This window comes from Peromyscus californicus, unplaced genomic scaffold, assembly GCF_007827085.1.
Source record: "Peromyscus californicus insignis strain IS unplaced genomic scaffold, ASM782708v3 Scaffold_11__1_contigs__length_118956290, whole genome shotgun sequence".
Lineage (NCBI taxonomy): Eukaryota > Metazoa > Chordata > Mammalia > Rodentia > Cricetidae > Peromyscus > Peromyscus californicus.
Genome location: NW_026294402.1, coordinates 48,896,800 through 48,921,446, shown reverse-complemented (window position 1 = coordinate 48,921,446; position 24,647 = coordinate 48,896,800). Strand labels below are relative to the sequence as shown.

Here is a 24,647-nt window from a genome sequence, read left to right as displayed (position 1 = left end):
AGGAAGTCGCTATGACTTAGGTCCAACACTAGTATATATTTCTGTGGTTATTCATGTGTAACGTGGGACTTATTGATTATGATCATTTGTTGTTTTACTATCTGTTATGTATTTAATGTGTTTCTTTTTAGTCATGTATCTTTCTATCTTTATTCATGGTCAGCTGTCTATCACTAAAGACACAGAATCAACGATTTTCCAGAATTCAGCAAATTGTACAAAGTGTAAAAAGATAGAAATAAAAAGACAGAAATGACTAGTTTAGTATAAGGATTTTTTTTTGAGGCAGGATCTGGGTATGTAGTCTAGACTGGCCTTAAATTTACAATGTAGCTCAGGCTAGCCTTGAACTTAAAGCAGTACTACTGCCTTGGGCTCTGTAGTGCTGGGAATTCTAACTATGTGCTAACACACCTGGATGGCTGCGGGTTATTTATCTTTAACTCTTATATATCAGTAAATAAAGTATTATAATTCTAGTTCTAGGGGAAATTAAATACTGATACTGACTTGAAATGTCTATGGAATCTAGTAAACAAGCATACAGCATAAACAAACACATGATTGTGGTGTGTGTGTGTTGTGTGTGTCAGAGGAGGAAGTCTCGAGGTATTTGGGAGGTAGTCAAGGTGACATTTGAGTTATAATATGGTTTGTCAGGTTCACAAGGGGAGGGAGGCATTCCAGAGAGTACAAAGGGCAGGAGCAAAGTCCCTTGAAGGCAACAACATGAAAACAGCAACAATGAAAACCCCACAAAACCTAGAGTGCTCTGGAGAGAGCATTAATTCAGAGGGGCTGGAGATTACAGGGTAGAACAATCTGAGGAAGATTAGGCAACGCCAGATTGAATGGGATTGTCAGACAAGCTAAGCAATGTGGACTTTAAGTCATCGAGAATGGGAGCTACTAGATTGTAAGCAGAGGAAATTTCTCTGGGCTGGTGGCGTATGTAGCTCAGGGACAGAGTGCTTACCTAGTTGGTGCCAGGCCCTGGGTTTGATTCCCAGCACTCGCAAACAAAGCTAACCGAAAAAGGTTTCTCTGGATGGACTGGAGAGCGAATGTACTGAAGACAGCACACGGGAGGCAACTCTGGTAGTTGGGTGAGAAGTGTTGAGGGTGGAACAATGGCAAGAGGGCTGGGCAGCTGAGGAGGAGCATGGATCCGTGAACCTCAAAAAGAAACGGATGGGTGGAGGTGGGGGGTGACTTCGAGATGTTTGTCTGGTTGTTTATGCCGCTAAATGAAAAGGGATATGCCTTAGGTCGTTGGGAATTAGCTGATTACTTCTGCTGCTTTTCACGGAACAGTAACCAACCATGCCAAATCTGCTTCCATTCTCCCCCGCCCTCGGCTTAACGGTTGGATGTGCTGCACAGTCACATTCCCAAAGCAGTTCTGATTATAAATTTCAGCTCAGAAGTAGCTGATAGCCTTCAGAAAATGCGGAACGAAATCTGGGCAAAGACCCCCCTGGGTGCCGTTATTTCTTATTAACTATCATATCCTTTCCCTAACTGGTATACAGTACCACCTGCCTCAAGCATTAAACAAGTTTAATGCCTCTAACTCCCCCCAGCCATTTTGCTTTCTAGTCCCCGTTAATTTCTCTATTGTAACGCGGTAATTTCTAGCTGCCCCGTACCCTGTCAAAATCGTATCCAGTGTCTAGTTAGGCTATGTCCTCAAAGGGCTCCTTCCAGCCCCTTAGTCAACACACTGTTCTTCCTCTTTTGTGGCCTCATCGATTTTTGTATCTGTCGTAACACTTCTGGTGCTTGTCTGGGTTTAAAATTTTTCCTCATTAACCCTCGTTCCTTCTCTGTAGCCTGAACTAAAAAATTCGCAATGAATTGACCTGGAGCAGGGATCTGATTTCAATTCAGCCGACAGTCTGGAAAAGCAGGCGATTCTGAGACTTCATGACGTCACTCACAGGGGGAAACTATCTAGAGGAATCACCGGTCTCTAGGGGGACGCGTGAGAAAGAGTGTGAGCAAAACAATTTGTCTGTCTGGGGAGTTCAGCTTCCCCCAAAGGTTGAAAGATGCCGGGTACTTTAAAACAGACAGAAGGACCCTAAGATCATGGGATTTCCCAGTGATGGCAGTGTCCTTCCCCTGAGGTCAGAGGCGCTGACCATCACGCACTGTCCTCGAGAGAAGCTTAAACACGCTGCAAAACAGACCTGCCCCCAGGCCCCGCCCCCGGAGGTCTGGGCCCCGGGCTCCCCGGGAACTCCCGCACGTCTGCGCGCGCAACCGGCACAGAGGGTCCGCGCGACGCGGCGCGCGCAGTTGCCCTGGAGACGCCGGTGCGCGCACGCGCGGCGCCGAGAGCGCGGCTGCCAGTGAGCGTCCTTCTCCCCTCCGCGCCGCGTCCCCGCGCCGGGCGGGCGCCGGCCTCTCCCTCGCGCGCGGCGTGACGGCCCGCACGCGCCCCGCTTGCGCGCTCCCCGCCGGCGCCCCCGCCTCGCACGCGCCGCGGCCCTGCGCCCGCACTGTGCGCCGGTGCGGCAGGCCGTGGGAGCATCCGGGCATTTCCGCAGCGGAGCGGCGGTCGGGCGGCGGCGGCGGCGGCGGCGGCGGCGGCGGCGGCGGCGGCGGCGGCGGCGGCAGCGGCAGCGGCAGCGGCCGGAGCCTCCCATGGCCGGGCGGCGTCCGTCAGGCGACAGGCGAACGGGGCTCTGAGTCCCGAGGGCGCATAGGAAGCGGCTGCGGCGGGGCGCGGGGCTCGTCCTCCTCTGTCCCAGAGCTCGGTCCAGCCGGGATCCGGAGATGCATCTGCATCAGGTCCTCACCGGGGCTGTCAACCCTGGAGACAACTGCTATTCCGTGGGCAGCGTCGGGGACGTCCCCTTCACGGTGAGCAGGGCCGGGCCCTCCCGTAGGGCTGCGAGCGGCGGGCCCACCCACGCCCCCTCGGCTCTGGGCTTGATGGGGAAGGGTGAGGAATCACCGCCCTCGTCCGCCCCGTGAGCGCGCCGGTGGCAGAGCTGGAAGGTTCGGGGCAGTCCCCGGGTCTGCGGTGCAGGGAGGTAGTTGCAGCGGCCGAAGCCCGGGGCGGGTTCCACCTGCTCCCGGCTGGCAGCGAACGGTCTCGGTGTGGGACGTGGTGGGGTGTGGAGGCGACGCTGCGCCCTGGCTTCCCGACCAGCCTGCGGCTTTAAACGCGCCCTCTGTATCTCCCAAGGCAGAATATTCTCTTAGCACAAGGGAATAGAAAAATTCGCTCTATTCTCAAAGAGTTAGGATGGAAATCACCTTTCCAGGGGTGGCCTATCTTATCTAGCGTTCCGTTTTGGTAATCCTTTTAGGTAATACCTTAATCTTTGCAAGGAAGTTCTTCTTTTTTTTTTTCAAAACATGAAGTAATGTATACATTTTATGACTTTTTCTTGGGAGTGTGATAAAGATGTATGTAAACATAACGCTTTGGAAACTAGTACCTACCTACATGACATAGACATGTTTCTCAACTAGATAGGATCATCAGTCCTTTTTTTGAGAATAGGTTATTAAAATCAAGCTCTCATAGAGATTGTTTTATAAGACTCATATGGATTAATATGAGTTTTTAAAAATTAAATTTATACACGGTCCTTCTTTGAAGGGATTGTATTAGTGAGACCTCTATTAAGTACATATTGATAATCATTATGCATAATAAAATTGGATATTGCTTAGTAATACGCCTTTTGGACAACGGAAACCATTTGATCTGATGTCTACCTTACAGCAGCATGTTTTTAAAACTGCAGAAAAAAATTACAGCAAAACTGCAGAATCATTATGTAGCAGTGCATTCTGGAACACTTTATCTGTTTTTAATGTTTTCTGATTCATTAAAAATAACCCGACAAGGTCGCTTTTTGGCCTTATTAATTTTTATAGGTAGTCAGCTCAGCCTTGTTCCATCTTTGAAAGAATCCTTTAAAAAACAGGGTCTTTTGACATACTGGTCTGTCACTTTCAGTGGTAGTGTGTTTGGTGCACATGTGACTTAAAATACCAGTATAGGGCTCTGTGAGATGATTCTCTGGGTAAAGGTGCCTGCTACCAAACCTAAAGACCTGAATTCAATTCCCCTGTGGCTCGTATGGTGGAAGGAGAGAACATACTCTTTGCAGGTTGCCCTCTGACCTCTGTATTCTCGCCATGGCACTCATGTGTACCCCTCCCCCACAATGAAAATTGTTTAAAAAAAAAAGCAAACCCAATAGAATGGAGATTGGTCTTTAAGTGTGTGGAGACTGGAGAATAGAGGAAAAAAAAAAAAACCTTTGTGTCTTTCATTGTGTAGAGAAGGAGGAAGACCTTTAGAATCAGAAGAGTGGGTTTCCTTCATTAAGAAGTAAATCTGGACTTTTGATTATGGGTATTTCCCCTCCATGGGGTGATGGTAGTTTACTGTGTCCATCTAAAATGAAGCATTAGCTGGGTGTGGTGGTACATACACCTGTAATCTAGAACTTAGGTGGTAGAGGTAGGAGTCCATGTCTTTTTGGTTTTTTGAGACAGAGTTTCTCAGTGTAGCTTTGGAGCCTGTCCTGGAACTCGCTCTGTAGCCCAGGCTCGCCTTGAACTCACAGAGATCTGCCTGGCTCTGCCTCCCCGAGTGCTGGGATTAAAGGCATGTGCCACCACCGCCCGGAGTCCATGTCTTAAAACATTCAAAACAAAACACAAATGGTGTTGCTGTTATCCCTCTGCGGAGCTGGTTTGCAGAGTTAAACTAGATTCTGCCTGGAAAGGCCAGTGTAAGAACTGTCAGTGCTTTGCAGATGTGGTTATGCCACAGGCCATCTGTGGCCATAGTTCCCACTTTAATTTATCCCGTCACCAAAGCTAATGGTGTAATGTCTTTCAGATTTACCCCTTGGCATGTCTGTAGTCAACACCTTGTTGGAGAACCTTGTGTTCGTAAGAAAGCTTCCAAGTGCGATTCCTTATACTCAGCTCAGTCTTTCAGTTCTTTTTCTCATGGCTGCTAGGGTAATTTTTTTTTTTTTGAGAATATATAGTTGTTCCTAATAGTCACGTTAAGGAATCCTCATCAGCTGTCCTGCCGTGTTTCACTTTGTTGGACTCTGCATGCTTCTCACATTGTCCTTCTGTGTCAGTGATCTTACTGTAGCCTATGTTTAAAAAAATATTTATGGGGTTGGGGATTTAGCTCAGTGGTAGAGCACTTGCCTAGCAAGCGCAAGGCCCTGGGTTCAATCCTCAGCTCAAAAAAAAAGCTGACCTTTGCTGGGCAGTGGTGGCGCACGCCTTTAATCCCAGTACTCGGGAGGCAGAGGCAGGCGGATCTCTGTGAGTTCAAGGCCAACCTGGTCTTCAGCCTGAGATCCAGGATAGGCACCAAAGCTACACAGCGAAACCCTGTCTTGAAAAACCAAAAAAAAAAAAAAAATACTTTGTTTTAAATTATGTATCTGTGTGTGTGTGTGTGTGTGTGTGTGTGTGTGTGTGTGTGTGTGTGTGTGTGTGCAGGTGCCCTTGAAGGCTAGAGGTGTCAGATCCCCTGGAGCCGCAGTTACAGGTAGTTGTGAGCCACCTGGCATGGCCGCTGGTAAGGAACTCAAGTCCTCTCCAACCCTGTAGACTACATATAAATGTTCATCAGGACAACCTTGCTTATTAGCTTCCAACTAAAAGTGAAAATTTATTTGGTTTAGGATGGCTGCCTATGACAGTGTTATTTTGACCCTTTGGCAAGTGCAAATACAGATCTGTTTTGCACACCTTTCATTTTAGTATTTTAATTATACATGCCATGCTCCAGTTGTCTTGCTATGAACTAGAAATGATCTTCTGGGCATTATGAAAACATATTTGCTTAAAGATGCAATAATAAAATGTTTTCAAGCACTCTAGAATCAACTAACAAATACCTTAAATAACTATATATATTAAAAATAAAATTACAGAAAATGACGCTCTTTACATAGAGCGTATTAGTTGAGTTTATAAGAGTCTGATAAAAAAGCCTTCAGTTCTGGGTCAGGTGACTAAAGGGGTGTTAGGCATGGCTGGAGTGAGTCTTGTGACTCTTCGTTTGATGGGCTTTTATCAGAAGTTTCCTTCTGAACAGAGAGCCTGCTTTGAACCTTGGGGACCTTTTCAAAATAGAGTAGATAATATACTTGGAATCTATAAAATGAAAAAATTAGAAGACTAGAATTGTTCTAAGAAGATTTTCAACACTTACGACATTGTGACAATGGGAAAATACTGTTCTGTGTATTTCAGTACACGTAGAGGGGGCCTGGTTGGCTGGGCTTTCAGTGGTTGCTTGGTGATGTTGTCACGCCCCAGCGTGGACATGGTGGTGCAGTTGGTAGTGGGTGTTCCGAGTGGTGCGTGCCATGCCATTGGCGACGGATGGTTTCCATTTGTGTTCTGTCAGTCCACAGCAGCTTTCTTTTTTCTTTCATCATTCGATTGTGACTTTGTAAATACCATTTTAAAATGACGTTTCTGTATTTTTGTATGTCATTTTTAAAGCATCACCTTTATATCAGTTTGTTCTTTTTAGTGTAACATCTAAGTTTTAGAAACAGTTATTCTGAAATAAGTTAGATCCTGGGTAGTCCAAAGGTCTTCTAATGTCTGTGCTTTATTGTATTTATTTATGTTGTCTTTAATTACCTTGAGATAAGTGAATGATTTGAGGTTTTTAAAAATTATATATCTCATTTATTGTTTATTACTTTGTTGAAAAATAGCTCTTCTCTAAATATTAAATTATTAAAATAATGGTAATAAATGATGCTTATTAATATAATTTTAAAATTTTGCCATCTGTCCTTAGAGAGTCCTATGTGTATTTTTTAGATGTATAGAGCTATTGATGTTATTTCAGCCTCACATGAATTTAACACCTTGATACAAGTTTGCAAAATTAGTCATTTCAGTTCTTAAGGAGTTTATAATATATTGGTAGATTAAACATGAACATGAGTACAGATGGGCAGATAGACAAGAGCATGTGTAGTTTGGGAAGGTTAGTATTTGGGCTCTCTAAAGGCAAGAACAACAAAAGCCAAGGATGGAGTAATACCAAGGCTGAATATCAAGCAAGTTTTCTTTATGTAGACAGTTTTTCTTGTCAGCACAGGGCTTCATTAAGTAGCAAATACCCTTAGAATGTTGAAAAATATAATCTACAAATGTTATTCATAGCCCTTTGATGTTGTTTTCTTGAGACAGGGTCTTGCTGTCTAGCTTAGACTGAATTTGAACTTGTGATCCTTTTACTTCTGCCTCTGGAATACTGGAATTACACCATGTTTGGCCTGCAATTAAAAATTTTAATTAAGGGCCAGGCAGTGGCCTTTAATCCCAGCACTGGGGAGGCAGAGCCAGGCAGATCTTTGTGAGTTCGGGGCCAGCCTGGTCTACAGAGTGAGATCCAGGGTAGGCACCAAAACCACACAGAGAAACCCTGTCTCGAAAAACCAAACCAACCAACCAACCAACCAACCAACCAACCAAACCAACCAACCAACCAACCAAACAAACAAACAAAAGCTCTTATGGGCTGGAGAGATGGCTCAGTGGTTAAGAGCACTGGCTGTTCTTCCAGAGGTCATGAGTTCAATTCCCAGCAACCACATGGTGGCTTACAACCCCCTCTAGTAGAATCTGATACCCTCTTCTGGCATAAAGTTGTATATGCAGATAGAGCAGTCATCTACATTACATTAAATAAATAAATAGATAAATAAATCTGTAAAATAAAAATATTTAAAAAATATTTAATTAATATACTACTACAAGGTTGGTCTGGATGAAAAACTGTTCCTTTAAGAATTAGAAGATAGGGACTGTAGAGCTTGCTTATCAGTTAAGCCCATAGACTGTTCTTCTGAAGACTCAGGTTCAATTCTGGCACTTCTCTGGCAGCTCACAACTGTCTCCCAAAACCCCATAGTCATAAAAAATAAATTAAAAAACAAAAAATTATATAGTGTTACATGCCCTCTTTTCTAGCAGTTAGATTTTTTTTTTTTTTTTTTGGTTTTTCGAGACAGGGTTTCTCTGTGTAGCTTGCGCCTTTCCTGGAACTCACTTGGTAGCCCAGGCTGGCCTTGAACTCACAGAGATCCGCCTGGCTCTGCCTCCCAAGTGCTGGGATTAAAGGCGTGCGCCACCACCGCCCGGCAAAATATGTTTTAACTCTAGAGTAACATTGTAGTTTTAGAACTATGGCAACACCATAATGATCAACCTGCTTATACATTTAGCATGTTTGTTGAATGTATTGATGTGCTAGACTCTGTGGAGATTAAAAAACCCCAAAGGGCAGCACTCTGACTCGAGGGAGACAACCAGAGAAGTGTAGAACTTAGATATCTAATAGAGAATTAAGTACATAACTACAGCTGACCAGCTGTATGGCATTATTAGGCTCCTCCTCCTCTTCCTCCTCTTCTTCTTCCTCTTCCTCTTCTTCCTCTTCCTCTTCCTCCTCCTCTTCCTCCTCCTCCTCTTCTTCCTCCTCCTCCTCTTCTTCCTCCTCCTCCTCCTCTTCTTCCTCCTCCTCCTCCTCCTCCTCCTCTTTTTCTTCTGCACTTCTTGTGGGGACTCAGGAGGAATGAGAGGTTGCTTTCGCCTGAGATACCAGAGAGTTAGACAAAAAATGCTCCTGCACTGGCTGGTTATTAATAGGTGTGGCACCTCCTGTATCTGACTGCCTATGCATAGAGTGAAGGGGAAGACAGCAGTCAAAGGTTTAGAAGGGATTTCTTTTCCAAGAGAAGCTGGCCCCTTTGGACAGTACCTTTTTGTTTGAGTTGATAGGCAGTATTTCAAAAACTGTAGGCTTATATTTAGTGTCAGTTGGTATGTGAGTGTGTGAATGCTAAGTCCCTTTGTAGATTGTGGAGCCCCCCTCCCCCAGATAAGGGTCTTACTATGTAGCCTTCGATATGTAGAGATCCCCTGCCTCTGCCTCTTGGGTGCTGGAATTTAACCACCACACTGGGCCCTGTGTAGATTGTTAACTCACTTTTCTGCTTAGGTGGGAAGATTAGCAGCTTCCCAGAAACTCTGGTGTGGTTCTGAATGCCTTCCTTCATAGTAAGAGTTCAGTGTCCAGGTACTTCTATGATCTTGATAAAATCACCTCAACATTTTTACAGTTTTCATCTGTAAACAGAAATTCTTGAATTAGGTGTTCTCTATGCATTTAGTGAATTAATTTTTCTTTCTTTCTTTTTTTTTTTGGTTTTTCAAGACAGGGTTTCTCTGTGTAGTTTTGGTGCCTGTCCTGGATCTTGCTCTGTAGACCAGGCTGGCCTCGAACTCACAGAGATCTGCCTAGCTCTGCCTCCCAAGTGCTGGGATTAAAGGCGTGCGCCACGACCGCCCCGTGTGAATTTCTGAATTTCTTTAGAAATTCCTGGGGGCCAGAGTAAAAATGGACCGGCACTATAACATGGTGGTGAAGTTCTAGATCTTAGTTGATTCTTGCCTTATCTTCTAAGACCCTGTAGTCTGGTGCTCTAAAATTTTGGGCTTCATAAAAAGCTCATTCAGAGAATTTTTGAAGTAGTAGGCTCACAACTGACAAGGAACTCCCTCCCCTTCCTTAAAAAAATCTACATGAATTAATTTATTAAGTGTGTGTATGCCCACGTGTATGTATGTGGCCATGCATGTGGAGGTCAGAGGACAGTTTGTAGAAGTTGGTTATCCCGTTCTACCCTGTGGGTTCCAGGGACTGACCCAGGTCATCAGATGTGGTGGTAGGTGCCTTTACCTGCGGAACCATTTCACCACCCGCCACCCCTTTTCTTCTTCTTCTTCTTGCTGTGTTGCTCAGGCTGCTCTTCAACTGGCAGTTTTACTCTTTCAGCCTCCCAAAGGCTGGGGTTACAGCTGTGTGCCACAAACCATTCTTGGGAAAATTTAAGACAGTGGTTCTCAACCTGTGGGTTGCGACCCCTTGAGGGTTGAACAATCCTTTCACAGGGGTCACATATCAGATAGCTTGCATATCAGATATCCACATTACAATTCATAACAGTAGTAAAATTAGTTACAAAGTAGCAACCAAAATAATTTTATGGTTGGGGGTCACCACAACATGAGGAATTGTGTTAAAGGGTTGCAGCATTAGGAAGGTTGAGAACCACTGGTGTACAACTAATCAGATGCTTGGTATTTAATCATCAAAAGGAGTACAGAATGTTGGTTAACAACCACAGGACCCAGTGGAAAAACAAGTCGTGCGTGGGCAGTTGAATTGATGATAGAAAGCAAAGCATTATCATCCATTTTTAATTAAAAGATTATTTGATGTGTATGAGTATTCTCCTGCATGTAAGTATATGAACTACATGCATGCTTAGTACCCGAGGAGGTTAGACAAGGGTGTTGGATCCCTTGGATCAGATTTGTTAGAAATGGTTGTGAGCTGACATGTGGGTGCTGGGAATTGAATCTAGGTCCTCTGAAGAGCAGCCAGTACATTTAATGGCTGAGCCATCTCTACAGCCCCATGGTAGTTATTTTTTAAAGCAAGTTTCTAAGTTAGAGATTTTAGTATACATTTTATTTTTTTAATTTTAGAGTTTGTAGAATCCATTTGCATTAGAGTTTTGATCTTTAATTCATACTGTCAACTTAGACTGTTACTAGGGAGCAGGTGCAACTTGTACAGGTGTGTTACTAAAGAACAGACACAAATTGTGCAGGCTGTGTGGCTGTTTCTTTCTTTTAGAGGTAGCTCATTGGAATCTAGGAGTTGAGTTGATGTATGTATACATGTAAGACCAGTTGCCTATACTTCAGATCCTCTTCTTATATGAGTGCTTAGGTTTCTTTTAATGTCCCTAATCTTACACACCTCACAGTTAACCTTCTCCTGACAGAGAGGTCAGTGGTATAAAGGGGCTTTCTGAATAGAATCTGACCCTCATTGAATATGGTAATTTGATGGGGTGACCTAAAGGACAAATGATGATGTTTTAGATGGGAGTGGGGTTGGGCGGGTGGCGGTGGGACGAGGAGGAGCAGGAGGAGGAGAGACAGCAACATCAGCTCCTCCTCCTTTCTTTTTCTCCTACAAATAGATGCATTTTCTTCACATCCTCTAAATATCGATTCTTCTCAGACACAATAATTAATTATACTAAATCATAGTGACTTCTTTCTACTGTGACTTAAGGAAAAGCCCAGGAAATTGCAAGTATTTGGCAAGCAGGTAGCGACAGTCTCTCTGCCCAACAAGATGAAAACAATAAAACCAAAAGAAGCCAACACATGAAAAGTTTGGTTTATACTCAGTCCACAGATTTACGTAACTTATTTAATAGCTGTAGTTCAAGAACAGAATTCTGGATGTACAGAGCTGTAATCTCTGCTGCTTGGGAGACTGAGGCAGGAGGACCATAAGTTTAAGGGCAACCTGGGGTGCAGAGTGAGTTCAAGACTAGCCTAGGGAACTTAGTGAGCCTCTGTCTGAGAATAAAAAGTAAGGAGGGCCGACAGGTGGGCTTACTGTTAAGGCTCATCAAGGGCATCACATGGTCAACTTTTTCAAAGCATGTCTTTTTTTTTTTTTTTTTTTTTTTTTTTTGGTTTTTTTGAGACAGGGTTTCTCTGTGTAGCTTTGGAACCTGTCCTGGTACTCAAAGCACATCTTTTAAAAATGTGTAGCAAAAGGGTATGCACATGTGTATGTGTACCTAAGGACAGTAGTCTAGATGAATGGATGGATGTTTTAATTAGGAGCTCAGCTAAAACTTTGTTTTATAGAACACCATTTTATTTGAAACACCATCTGATAAACCAAAGCTATTCAGAATTAGGTATTGGCAGTCATTTTCTCGAAAATGAATGAAGCAAAGATGCTCTTTCAAAAATCTGACATTATTTGCTGGCAGTGATAAAAATCAAGTTAGAATTAGAAATTTGGAAAACTAGACTTGTGCAATGAACTTCATTTCATAGCTTCCCAATGTAAAGAATTTTCTTTTCTTTTTTTCCTTTTTTTTGTTTTGTTTTGTTTTTTCAAGACAGGGTTTCTCTGTAACAGTCCTGGCTGTTGTGGAACTCACTCTGTAGACCAGGCTGGTTTCGAACTCACAGAGATCCACCTGCCTCTGCCTCCTGAGTGCTAGGATTAAAGGCGAGTACCTTGGCCGGGCGGTGGTGGCGCACGCCTTCAATCCCAGCACTCGGGAGGCAGAGGCAGGTGGATCTCTGTGAGTTCGAGGCCAGCCTGGTCTACAGAGCGAGATCCAGGAAAGGCGCAAAGCTACACAGAGAAACCCTGTCTCGAAAAACCAAAAAAAAAAAAAAAAAAAAAAAAAAAAAAAAAAAAAAAAAAAGGCGAGTACCGCCACTGCCCGGCAAGAATTTTCTTTTGATCAGTGATGTTGTAGAAGTATATGGCATTTTTGGCTGGCCTGAAACTCACTATGTAGACCAAGCTGGGGAACTTGGAATGATCATCCCACCTCTGCTTCCCTAGTGATGGAATTACAGGTGTGTGCCTCTGTGCCTGGGCTATACAGTGTAATATTTTGATATTGTATAATAAAATAGGTTAATATTTAGAAACTCTTTACAAGCTGGCATATCAGCATAAAAATCACAGATGGTAACAGCTATTCAAGGGTCAAAAATGATATATGGATTCCAGTGTCACAATACACAGGAAACGGTACAGGTAGACTCAGGCTTGACTGACTCCTGGGGATTTGTGTACAGGAATATTCTTACTATTGACAGCTTTAGTCTGAATGCCTAGGGTCCTGAATCTTACCCACCACTCTGTCTAGATTGTTTGTTAGAACAATGTGATTTATAATGAACTTCTGTTTCCCTTCTGGGGTGCTGGGATTATTCTGACCGTTTGTACATGGACAAAATGCTGGTATAACTACTCTTCAATGACAGCCCTAGTCTTTATTCATAAGTGCACTTTCCTTGGCAAAAACACCTCACATATGTTATGGAGGAATAAGTGTGCTGTGTGTGACTCCCAGGAAGGAGAACCCTGGAAGCCCACATTCTCCAGATTCCACCTATATGTTTTCCTACCTTTGACATGCTATTTTTAAAAATTATTTATTTATTTATTTTTTTGATTTTTGAGACGAGGTTTCTCTTCGTAACACTGGCTGTCTTGGAACTCACTCTGTAGATCAGGCTGCCCTCAAAATCAGAGATCTGTCTCTGCCTCCCAAGTGCTGGAATTAAAGGCATCATGGCCTGGTGGTAATTCTTTACTTTACTAAACCATAACCATAAGTGTAACTGTTTCTGTGTTGTGTAATTCCGAGTTCATCTTCATCTATGTAGGTGGTCATCTCCAAAATGATACGAAAAGTTTGCTGATGACTTCAAGATCTGGTGATGTATGCCTCTAATTGGACAAACACTTGGACAAACAGAAGTTGACTGATGTTTTCATATTTACACCTCAGTTTTAAGATACTACCATTTATCAACTGGTCATGGTAGCACACACATTTATCTGAGCACTCGGTAGGCAGAGGTCATTCTGGTCTACTTAGTGAGTAGTCAGCCAGAGTAATATTCAGGGCTAATGAGAGGGCTAAGTGCTTGCTAACAAGCCCAACCAGTTACCTGAGTTTCATTCCCAGGACACCCATGGTGAAAGGAGAGAATTGACTCCCACTAGTTGCTCTCTAATCTATATACAGGCAGTGGTGTATACACACTAAATAAAAATAAGTACATAAAATAAGATAAAAAAAACCCAACAAACATTAGAGGCCAGGCGGTGGTGGCCCATGCCTTTAATCCTAGCACTATCGAGGCAGAGGCAGAAGATCTCTGAGTTCAATGCCAGCCTGGTCTACAGAGCATGTTCCAGAACAGCCAGGACTATACAAAGAAATCTTGTCTCCAAAAAAAAAAAACAAAAACCATTAGAAAAGGTGGTAAAAGGACTTACCCATTTCCAGCCAGAATTTGTGATGCCAGTGAAATTGTCGCAAATACAATGTAAAGCAGACATGGGAACTCCACCATTTCTTCATCTCTGTTGTTGTTTTCTGTTAGACACATGGGGGCTTGTCTGGGGATTGCCTCAGATCACTATTGAGTGAGGAAAGGGTTGCCAGGTGTATGGATGTGATACAAATGGAGATGAAGTGTGTATAACCATATTTTCAAAGACCTTTCTATTCCAGCTGAGGTCTTTGAGATTCAGAAGCTGTGGAGACCAGTGCCCAGCCTTCTGCTTGCTCATTGCAGGCCTCTGTAATGCCAGTGCATTCTGGGCTCTTCAAGATTTGAGAACTACTCACAAGGGGCAGCTCTAAGTTGAACCCCTGACCGAAGAGGTGGGTATGCTGGTGACTGGTCTAGAAACCCTGACCATCCACTCCTCCAGGGATGCCCACCTTGTTTTGTTCGTGCCCTGGAGACAGAGACCCACTATGTAGCGCAGGCTGGCCTTGACTTGACTTGCTCTTTTCAGGCCTGTGTGGTACTCAGTGGTTATCCTCCTGCCTTAGTGTCTCTAGGGCTGGGATTACAGGTGTGCATACCATGCCATCTTTTTTTTCTTTCTCCACGTCATCCTGGCTGGCTTGGAACTCATTCTGTCACCAGGTTGTCCTTGAACCTGAGGTAGTTCTCCCATTTCTGTCTCCTGAATGCTGGGATTATAGTCATACACCAAAAGCCCCGATCTCCTTAGCTACAGACGTTAGTCTGGGGGGTCACAGAAGACCGTGTTAGGACTGTGTCATCATCTACAGTGTAGGGTCACGGAAGACTGTGTTAGGACTGTGTCATCTACAGTGTAGGGTCACGGAAGACTGTGTTAGGACTGTGTCATCACTCTACAGTGCAGGGGTCACAGATGGCTGAGTTAGGGACTATGTCCTGATGCTCCAGGCAGTGTCAGGGCGGGTTTCCTCTTATGGCCTGGGTCTTAGGCTGGAGAAGTCATTGGTTGGCCACTCCCACAGTTTCTGTGCCACCTTTCCCACAGCATATCCTGTAGGCAGGACAAATTGTAGGTTGAAGGTTACATGGCTCGATTGGTGTCCCAATTCCTCCACTGGAAGTCTTGCCTGGTACTGTGGGATGGTCTTTATGTCAAATGTGTTGCTGATTGGTCAATAAATAAATCACTGATTGGCCCGTGGCCAGGCAGGAAGTATAGGCGGGACAAGGAGGAGAATAGAGCTGGGAAGTGGAAGGCTCAGAGGGAGACACTGCCAGCCGCCATCAGGATAAGGAAGATGTAAAGTACCGGTAAGCCACAAGCCACGTGGCAAGGTATAGATTAATAGAAATGGATTAATTTAAGCTGTAAGAACAGTTAACAAGAAGCCTGCCACGGCCATACAGTTTGTAACCAATATAAGTCTCTGTGTTTACTTGATCGGGTTTGAGCGGCTTGGGACTGGCGGGTGAGAGATTTGTCCAGACTGTGGGCCAGGCAGGAAAACTCTAGCAACAGCCTGGTTACAGGAGATGGCCAGTTCCGGCTTCATATCTTTCCTTTTGTATTCCCCTCTTACTAGAAGTCTTAGCTAGGGTCAGTCTTGTAGGTTCCTGGGAGTTTCCATTGCAAGAGGTTTCTACCTTGTCACTGAAATGCCCCCAGTTCCAGTTATCTCTCCCAGTACTCTCTCCCTCCATCTTCCCCTACTGGATCCTCCCCTATTTCCACCTGCCCCCAGTCCACCTGCGATACCTATTCTGTATCCCATTCCCAGGGAGATTTCATGTGTCCCTCATCGAGCTGCCTTGTTACTTAGCCTCTCTGGGTCTGGATTGTAGCATGATTATCCTTTACTTTACAGCTAATACTTACTTAGAAGTGAGTACATACCATGTTGGTTTGTGTGTGTGTGTGCGTGTGTGCACACACACACACACACACACACACACACACACACACACACACACACACAAACACTTTTCCTTATCAGATGGTGTGGTAAATGTATTAGGATTGCATAACTCAATGTGGTCCTTCCAGGACTAATAGCACATCTCAGTGTAGTAAGACATGAAAATGGAAAGAGCAGGAATTTTTTTTTCCCTTCTGTTTTGGCTTTTGAGGTAGGGTCTCAATTGTAGCTCAAACCTTGAACTTTGTATGTGGCTGTGGATGACTTTGAACTCCTGATCCTCCTGACTGAGCATAGGGATTACATGTGTGTGCCACAATGCCCAGCTTAGAACAAGAACTTTTTTTAAATTTTAATTTTATGTGGATTGGTATTTGATCTGCATGCATGTCTGTGCAACATGTTTATGCAGAGCCTGTGAAGGCCAGAAGAGGGATCACATCCCCCTGAAACTGGAGTTACAGATGGTTTTAAGCTGCCATGTAGGTGCTGGGAACTGGGCCCAGGTCCTCTGTAAGAGAAGCCAGTGCTCTTAGCTAAGCCGTCTCCCTGGCCCTGGAACAGGAACTTTTTATGAAGCAGATACCCTTCACTCTATATACTTGGGCCAGTGACTGATGTTCTCCGGACCTCGATTTCTTCACAGAAGCAGCCTGTGAAGGTAGTGAAGGTACTGTTCTCAGGTCGCAGTAAGTGGTAGGTTATTAAAGAAAGGCTTTGGGAGAGTGCCTTCTGGTAGGTTTTCTACATCCATTGTGTTGCTAGCTGAAAATTATCAGCAGCAACTCCACATTCTTTGATCCATTTCTCCTGGTACTTAGATTTTTGGAACCAAAAATTGTTAGGTTGCCTGTCTCTACTAAGGTTGAGATCATAAGTTCCTTCCACCGTGCCTTCCACTACACATGGTTGTTGTTACTTCGTTTTTGGACTTAGAAATGGTTTCATATGATTCATAGTTCTAGAGAGTAGAAAATCTTAGAGCATGATGCAGTTCCATGGCAATGAATGACTGCTGGGAGAGAGCAAGTCTGTTCTCTTCAGGGCTGTGCCCTGGAGAGGCTGCTCACACTCCCACAGATGGTTCTACACCCATGCAGACAGGCAGCAGTAAGCAGACACACTGTTGTGTTGTATGAAGTGTGAGTCTGGGGATCAGACTCTTCTGCTCACAGGCAATGACTGCATCTATTGAGCTGTCTTTTCGGCACCTGTGCCCCGCGCGTCCGATACAGGATCTCACTGTGTTCCTGCAGGCCTTAACTCACAGTGATCTCCTGTATCAGCCCATGTTCTTTCATTTAATAAGCTTGGCATGTATTTTTAAACAAATTTATCAAGTAATTTCAATGTAGCCAGGTTTGAGAACCATTGCAGAATTAGAAAACTAAGTAAGCTTCCTTCCAGCTTAGGAGTGTGGTGATGTCCTTGGAAACAAGGAGGAATAAAATGCCTCTTAGTGACTGAGCAGTGAGATCTGCATAGCTTTTGTCAGTAACGACACACATTATAGAAGCAACTGTACTCCTACTGATCCAGAACATCTCTCTTTTTCCTCCTCCTCTCTCCCTTTCTTTCTCATTGCAGAAAGATCACACCTTCTGTGCTTCTCCTTATCGTCAGCCCAGGTTCCTGTTCGATCTGTTATGGACAGGAGCCATGTTTGAAGTTCCCTCTTGAACACATTCCTGTCTGGAGTAGTTTGTACTTACTTGACATGTAACTCAGGGAAAGAGTGCAAGAATCATAAGGACCTGAGTTTGACACTTTCCATTTTAATCTTGGACAAATTAATGAACTTGACTCTTTATATAATAATAATAGTAATAACACAGCAAATATCATTCTAGGTTTTTGCTGAGATTAAAGAGGGTATATGATGTCTTTATTGAGTCTATCCTTTGTCTTTTGCCGCTGTCATGTAGCTCTCTGTCTCTGTCATGGCGTCTGCCCCCCCACCCCCTTGGTGGGTGATTTACCTAGTCCCGTCCTAGTGTGTGGCATCCTGCCTTGGGTCTTCACACGGCTTTACTAGATCTTTAAGTGTGTAGCTTATGCTGCAAGGTGCATGTCTGATGGTGGTCTTGATTCTTCTCAAGCCTGGTTTGAACCCTGAGAATACGTTGCTGTTTTCAGTGACTTACTATTTTCTTTTTCTTTTTTTTTTTCGAGACAGGGTTTCTCTGTGTAGCTTTGCGCCTTTCCTGGGACTCACTTGGTAGTCCAGGCTGTCCTCGAACTCACAGAGATCCGCCTGGCTCTGCCTCCCGAGTGCTGGGATTAAAGGCGTGTGCCACCACCGCCCGGCTTGACTTACTATTTTCAAGTAGGGGTTTTATTACTTCCTTTAGGGCTTTCAGAGGTGAGCTCCAGAGAAAAACTCTGAACAGTGATTCTTCAGCTCTTGAGAGTGAAGCTGTAGTGTACAAAAACTGGAAGAACTTTGGCCTGCGGAAAGCAGTTTTTGAATGATAATGCCTGGAATGCCATTGATATTTATGTATTTTTGATATGATTTTTAGTTCTTTTATTTGTATAGTAATTGTTTTATAAGATATGTCAAAGTATATTTTTATATTAGTAACAGAATTCAAGATAAAAACAATATGTAATAATAATTCAAATGTGTCTCTTACATGTTGTAAAACTTTTCCTTTTTAGGCATATGGATCAGGCTGTGATATTGTTATTCTGGCAAGTGACTTTGAATGTGTGCAGATCATCCCTGGTGCTAAACATGGCAACATCCAAGTCAGCTGTGTGGAGTGCTCCAACCAACATGGACGAGTAAGAGGTTTAATGACTTTATTAAGTGTCATTTAAACGTACTTAATTCTCCCAGAATATGTGGCTATGAATTGTGAAGTGCTAGGAAGCTGATGATGCAGTCATTTTTCTACCAGCATTCACACTATGTGGAAAGACTGTAGGCCTCACAGTCTTAGGTATATTGGTGTTCTGTCACTGAAGATTTGTAACTTTTAAGCCAGTAAGAGAGAGGAATCAATTTCTTCCAAATTCCAACAACAGCATTGTTGTTTGGTTTTGAGGTGAAACTTACTGTGGTGTGCAGGCCAGTCTTCACTCCTGGACACAGTGAGCCTGTTTCAGCATCTGCCAAGAGCTGGAGCAGCAGGCTGTGCCTTGCATCTGTAGTAACAGTAAATGTTTATCAAGAAGTTTAGTGAGTTGTGTTTAATATAATATGACACACAGGTGGTTTGAGTTTGTTAATTTAGTGAAATTTTGAACATTTAAGAATTTATTTAAACTTTGGAACAGAGGTTTTATTTTGAAATAGTTAAACTGTAGCTTGTGGACTTCTTTCTCAGATTTTCTTTTTCCTCTCTCATTTTTCAAACTTAATACTAATGTAAATGTAGTATATTGATATATATATATTCTATGAATTCAGTAAGAACAACATTATATGACAGTTGTATGTCACTAAAGATTATAAAAAAGAAGTTTTGAAACTATGATAGGCAATCATAGCAATTTAAACATTGTTGGTTTTCTGGAAGTTCTTTTTTTTTTTTTAAAGATGTATTTATTTATTATGTATATGGTGTTCTGTCTGCATTTATGCCTGCAGGCCAGAAGAGGGCACTAGATCTCATTGTAGATGGTTGGGAGCCACCATGTGGTTGCTGGGAATTGAACTCAGGACCTCTGGAAGAGCAGCCAGTGCTCTTAACCTCTGAGCCATCTCTCCAGCCCATTTTTTTTAAATACATTTATTTATTTATTTATTATGTATATAATATGCCTGCAGGCCAGAGGAGGGTACCAGATCTCATTACAGATGGTTGTGAGCCTCCATGTGGTTGCTGGGAATTGAACTCAGAACCTTCGGAAGAGCAGCCAGTGCTCTTAACCTCTGAGTCATCTCTCCAGCCCATGGAAGTTCTTTACTAGATAACATTCTGTAGAGGATATGTTAAATCTGGTCTCCATGGTAATAGATAGTAATCTGTTTCTCCTGCCTCAGTCAGCTGTTTGTATCAGGTTTAATAGTTATGTAAATACACCATTACTTGGTAGTAATACTCTTGAAACACTGTATCTTCTGGTGGTCTCTGGTATTTGCTTCTTGCTTTTCTGACTTTCAGTATTTTCCCAGTAAGTATTGCTTCCGTTTATTTTTAGAGGACACTGAGGGCCATCTTTCTGTCATTACTTTTTTTTGGTCACTCTTCTCTCTAGGCCAATCAAGGTAACTAAGCTTGCCTAGGGTTGAATGATAATTGCCGGAGATCAATTTTAATAAATTACTTAGTGTTTATGATAATCACAATTAATACATTTTGTGGGAGTAAGGACTTTAAAAATATATACAATAAAGTTGGCTGACATGAGAGGATTGCTTGAACCTAGTAATTTAAGACCAGCTTGGGCAACACCATGAGACTTTATCTCAGAAACAAAGAGATCATTAAAATATGCAGATGATTGTATTCATAGCCATGGGAAGCAGACAGGTTATTTCTGTGCTCCTTACCTGGGCGAAGATGGTGAAATTGGCACTTCTTTATTGTCATGTTCTTCAACCCTGTGGTGGTAACTGTCACATTTGTGACTTCGTGTTAACAAAGTATTTGAAGTAGCTTCCCTGACCTACTGTGGATTGAAAACTGTTTCTTGGAAGGCATGTTAAATATTTAGGTAGCAGCTTTAGGGGGGGGGGGGGGACACCTGGACAGATGGATGGATGGACGGATGGTCTGTCTGTCTGTCTGTCTATCTGTCTATCTATCTATCATCTATTTATTTATTTATTTTTTGCCATGGACATGCCCTTAAAATCACAGGCTTTTTGGCAGGTCTTCAGAGAGTGTTTCTAGCTTAGTCCTGTGGCTGGCCAGGGTAGACAGTGTGAGGAGGGATGGCTTTGGTTTGTTCTGATGCTGATTCTCTCCTTGCCAAGAGGATGATGAATTGGGAACTATTTCTGAGAATTGTTAGAAAATGGGCTCTGGCCAGGTAGTGGTGGGGCACGCCTTTAATCCCAGCACTGGGGAGGCGGAGGCAGGCGGATCTCTTGTGTTCAAGGCCAGCCTGGTCTATAAAATGAGTTCAGGACAGCCAGGAATACACAGAGAAACCCTGTCTCGAAAAACCAAAAAAGAAAAGAAAAAGAAGATGGGCACTGCTGTCCTCTAGGAACTGAGGGACTCAGGGCCCTTCTTACCAGGGGTGACCTACAGCAGAACAGCCCTGGTCCCTACACCGTCGTGCAGACATTAGTTCAGTGATTTCCCTTCATTATTTCTGATCCTTTTTCAAGGTGATTTTTCAGTTGGTGCTTTCTGTTTGGTGATATAATTAAAGCGATTTTTGTGACATATTCTTAAAACCTGTTACATTTGATGGTTTTTAAAAACTTCTCATGATTTTTGTATTATTTTTCTGAATTATGGACATTGCTCGTAAAGACATGTACCGCTGAAGTTATTTTTGTTACTGAAGTAATTTCTATATTAAAAACATTAAAAATTTTAAAATTACGTTTTTTAATTTAGTGTGCTCATTTGTGTGTGTGTGTGTGTGTGTGTGTGTGTGTGTGAGAGAGAGAGAGAGAGAGAGAGAGAGAGTTTGCAGGAGTCATTTCTCTTCTGCTGTGTGTGTGTGTGTGTGTGTGTGTGTGTGTGTGTGTGTGTGTGTGTGTTGTCGAGGTTGGACTCAGGTTTTCTGGCTTGGCGGCAAGTTCTTTTACTCAATTATCTTTCTGGTCCAAAACAAAATTCCTATAGAAAAGCTAATTTCTAAGATAAACTTTGTGGGACATACTTGTAATCCCAACAGGATTAGAGGCAGGAAGATCAGGAGTTCCTGGCCAGCCTTAGCTACATAGCAAGTTTGAGGCTAGCCTGGGCTACCTGAAACCCTGCCTCAAAAAAAAAGTTGTTTTTGACTGGGACAACTCCATAATTCTAAAACAAAGCTACTGAGGTGTTGTTTTATCACAGAGATTGTTAAATCTACTATATTGCCAGGCTTATTTCTAGAGGTGAACCATGGAGTTATGTTGGAATTGGATTGTGTGAAATTAGTTTATACATTTCTGTGCAGAGGTTATCTGTATTTGACCCTTTCATAAATACTAACATGTTTATTCTCTTTTAGGTTGCAGCTTCATATGGCAATGCTGTTTGTATTTTTGAGCCTCTGGGCATAAATTCTCATAAGAGGAACAGTGTAAGTATTAATTGATAGACTATTTGAAGAATTTGGTTAACTTTTGTTTCTTGGTTCCTTAGAATCTGCTTACAGTAGCAGTAGAGAGCTCCTTAGGAAGTAGTACAAACAGTGGGTAGGAATAGCTGCAAAGTTTAGTAAAGGCCTTTTAGAAACTCAAGTTTCCAGACTATTGCTAATTGCCATTTGTTGTGCTGAGATCTGCCCTGGTCTGAACCGGTTTTCCTTTTGCTTGGGTTGCTAGTCTCTGGTGCTAGTTTCCTGTTCTAATGACCCTCTCTTCTTCTCAGTAGAGAGGATGTGCTACTTCTCTGTAAAATTCTGTGAGGGTGCCTTATTTCTTGCAGATTGTAAACCTGCAAACAGACTATAACCTCCCTTCTTCCTCCCAGCACCACACTGTTCTCCTTCAGAATCCATCCCCTGTTCCAGCCACACTGTGCTTGTGCTGTGTTCCAGTCACCCTCCCTGTAGGGCCCGGGCACTGGCTCTTCTGTGGATGTCCTCTCTGTGCAGCTCTGGGGCTGCTTCCACGGGCTCTAGGGCTCTGTGAAATCATACCTTCTCAGCCAGGTGTGTCTGCACTGCAGATGGCAAATTCTCCCTATACTATTCCTTCTCTTCTGGCTCAGGTGCTTAGTGATGAGATTACAGGTGTGAGCCACTGTACCCTGATCTGCTTATCTATTTTAAACTTTTCCCCATGGCACTTGCTTATTATTTACAGTTTAGAACATAAGCTCCCTTGACAAGTATGCAGCTTGATTCTTTTGATTGTTGTATCCCAATTACTTAGAATAGTATCTAGTGTATTCAGACTCCCTAAACATTTGTTTAGTGGAGTTACACACTTAGGTAAGTTTACTAACCAGCTAAGTGGTTGAGCACATCACATTGAGAACCATTCACATATATACTAAGTGTTGTATTTTATGTTGTTTAATGTTAAGAAAATACTATAGGGTTAGAATCATCAACCACTTACAGTTTTATATGTGGGCTGGAGAAGAAGGTTCAGATGTGCAGGTGTGAGGACCTGAGTTTTAATATCCTAAACCCATGCAAAGCTGGGAGCAGTTGTGAGATGTGAGGTGGAGACAGGAGAACTGGAACTGGCTTGGCTGGTGTACTTAGTGGCAAATAGCAAAGAAACCCTGTCGGGACCAGGTAGAAGAGAGAACTGGATACTCAGGGTTGTCCTCGGATGTCCACATGTGTGCTCTGGCTTGTGTGACTCTACACTCACAGGAATATGCCATATATGTACATACATACATCACATGTGTATCACACACACAAAGATTAAAAAAATTCCATATTAAATTCCTATATGCTTTAGAAATCTACCATCACTTAAAATAATCAAAATTGTGAGTACTGAATATCAATGTCAAAAGTATGTAAATACTTTTTGAGACAGGATATCATGTATTATAGGTTGACCTTGAGCTCATTATTTATCGGACAATGATCTTGAATTTATGATCCTCCCTTTACACCTGAATGCTTGTATAATAGGCATGCACCAGCACTCCTAGTCTATGCTATATTGGGGATCACCTAGGGCTTTGTGTGTGCTAGGCAAGCACTCTACCAACTGAACTACATCACTAGTGCTGTAAGACATTTAAGGGGTTTGTTTTAGTTAATTACCTGTATTCTGAGGTGAGGTCTTGCTAAGTTGCCTAGGCTGGCTTCAGATGCCTGTGCTCAGCCATCCTCTTCCTTTAGTCTCAGACTCAGCCTCTAGCTGTAACTACAGACCTAAGCCACTGTGCCCACCTCAAATGCTATTTTAGAAATCAGTTTTGAATGAAATCTATATACATGATTTTTTTATATTTCTAAATTAAATTAAATTATCAGTTTTTATTATAAAAATAAATATTAAATTCCACAACGGTTAAGAGTCACCTAGATCTGATCTCTAGGGTGATCTCTTGCTTAGAGTGCACAAGGCCCTGGATTTGATCCTTCTCATCTCCAAAATAAAGATTCAACTAGAACACATTAAAGAAAACTCAGATTCAGAGGCTTAGAGAGATGGCTAATCAGTTAAGAGTACTTACTACCGTGCGGAGGACCTGGGATCTATTCTTAGCACCTACATTGTGGCTCATAACTTTCTGTAACTTCAGTTCCAAGGTGTCTGACCCCTCCTCTGACCTCTGCATGCCCCGTGCATGACATGACTATGTTGTACTGTGTTTTGTATTGGCATTTTCTACTTATATACAATAAAGAAATACATAGTTTTATTTATTTAGAGTACCATATTCCATACCAAAAGCTTTTAGCTTTTAAACTTTTAATCACCTTGTAGAATGAAATGTTGTCTTCTTGGGAGTTCTGTCTAGTTTTATTTTAGATAGTGAGTCCATTTCTGTGTGTTAATAAAAATTTCCAAAAAATTTGTTTTTATTTTCTGTGTGTATGTGTGTATGTGTGTGTGTGTGTGTGTGTGTGTGTGTGTGTGAGAGAGAGAGAGAGAGAGAGAGAGAGAGAGAGAGAGAGAGAGAGAGAGAGTGTGTGTGTGTGTACATGTGCCACATGTGTACAGGGACTCATGGAGGCCATAAGAGAGTGTCA

At 42.8% G+C, this 24,647-nt stretch overlaps 1 protein-coding gene across 4 annotated transcripts in view; it reads left to right on the top strand.

Moving 5' to 3' along the window:
- The first annotated feature begins 2,604 nt into the window (after nt 1-2,604).
- The window catches only part of Dmxl2 (Dmx like 2), a 129,457-nt gene continuing 107,414 nt past the window's right edge, over nt 2,605-24,647 (top strand). For all 4 annotated transcript variants that reach the window (XM_052760576.1, XM_052760596.1, XM_052760568.1 and 1 more), the window contains exons 1-3: nt 2,605-2,868; nt 18,522-18,647; nt 21,987-22,058. In XM_052760576.1, coding sequence (XP_052616536.1) covers nt 2,782-2,868; nt 18,522-18,647; nt 21,987-22,058 — 285 coding nt within the window. In that variant the 5' untranslated portion in view covers nt 2,605-2,781. The remainder of the gene's footprint in view (nt 2,869-18,521; nt 18,648-21,986; nt 22,059-24,647) is intronic.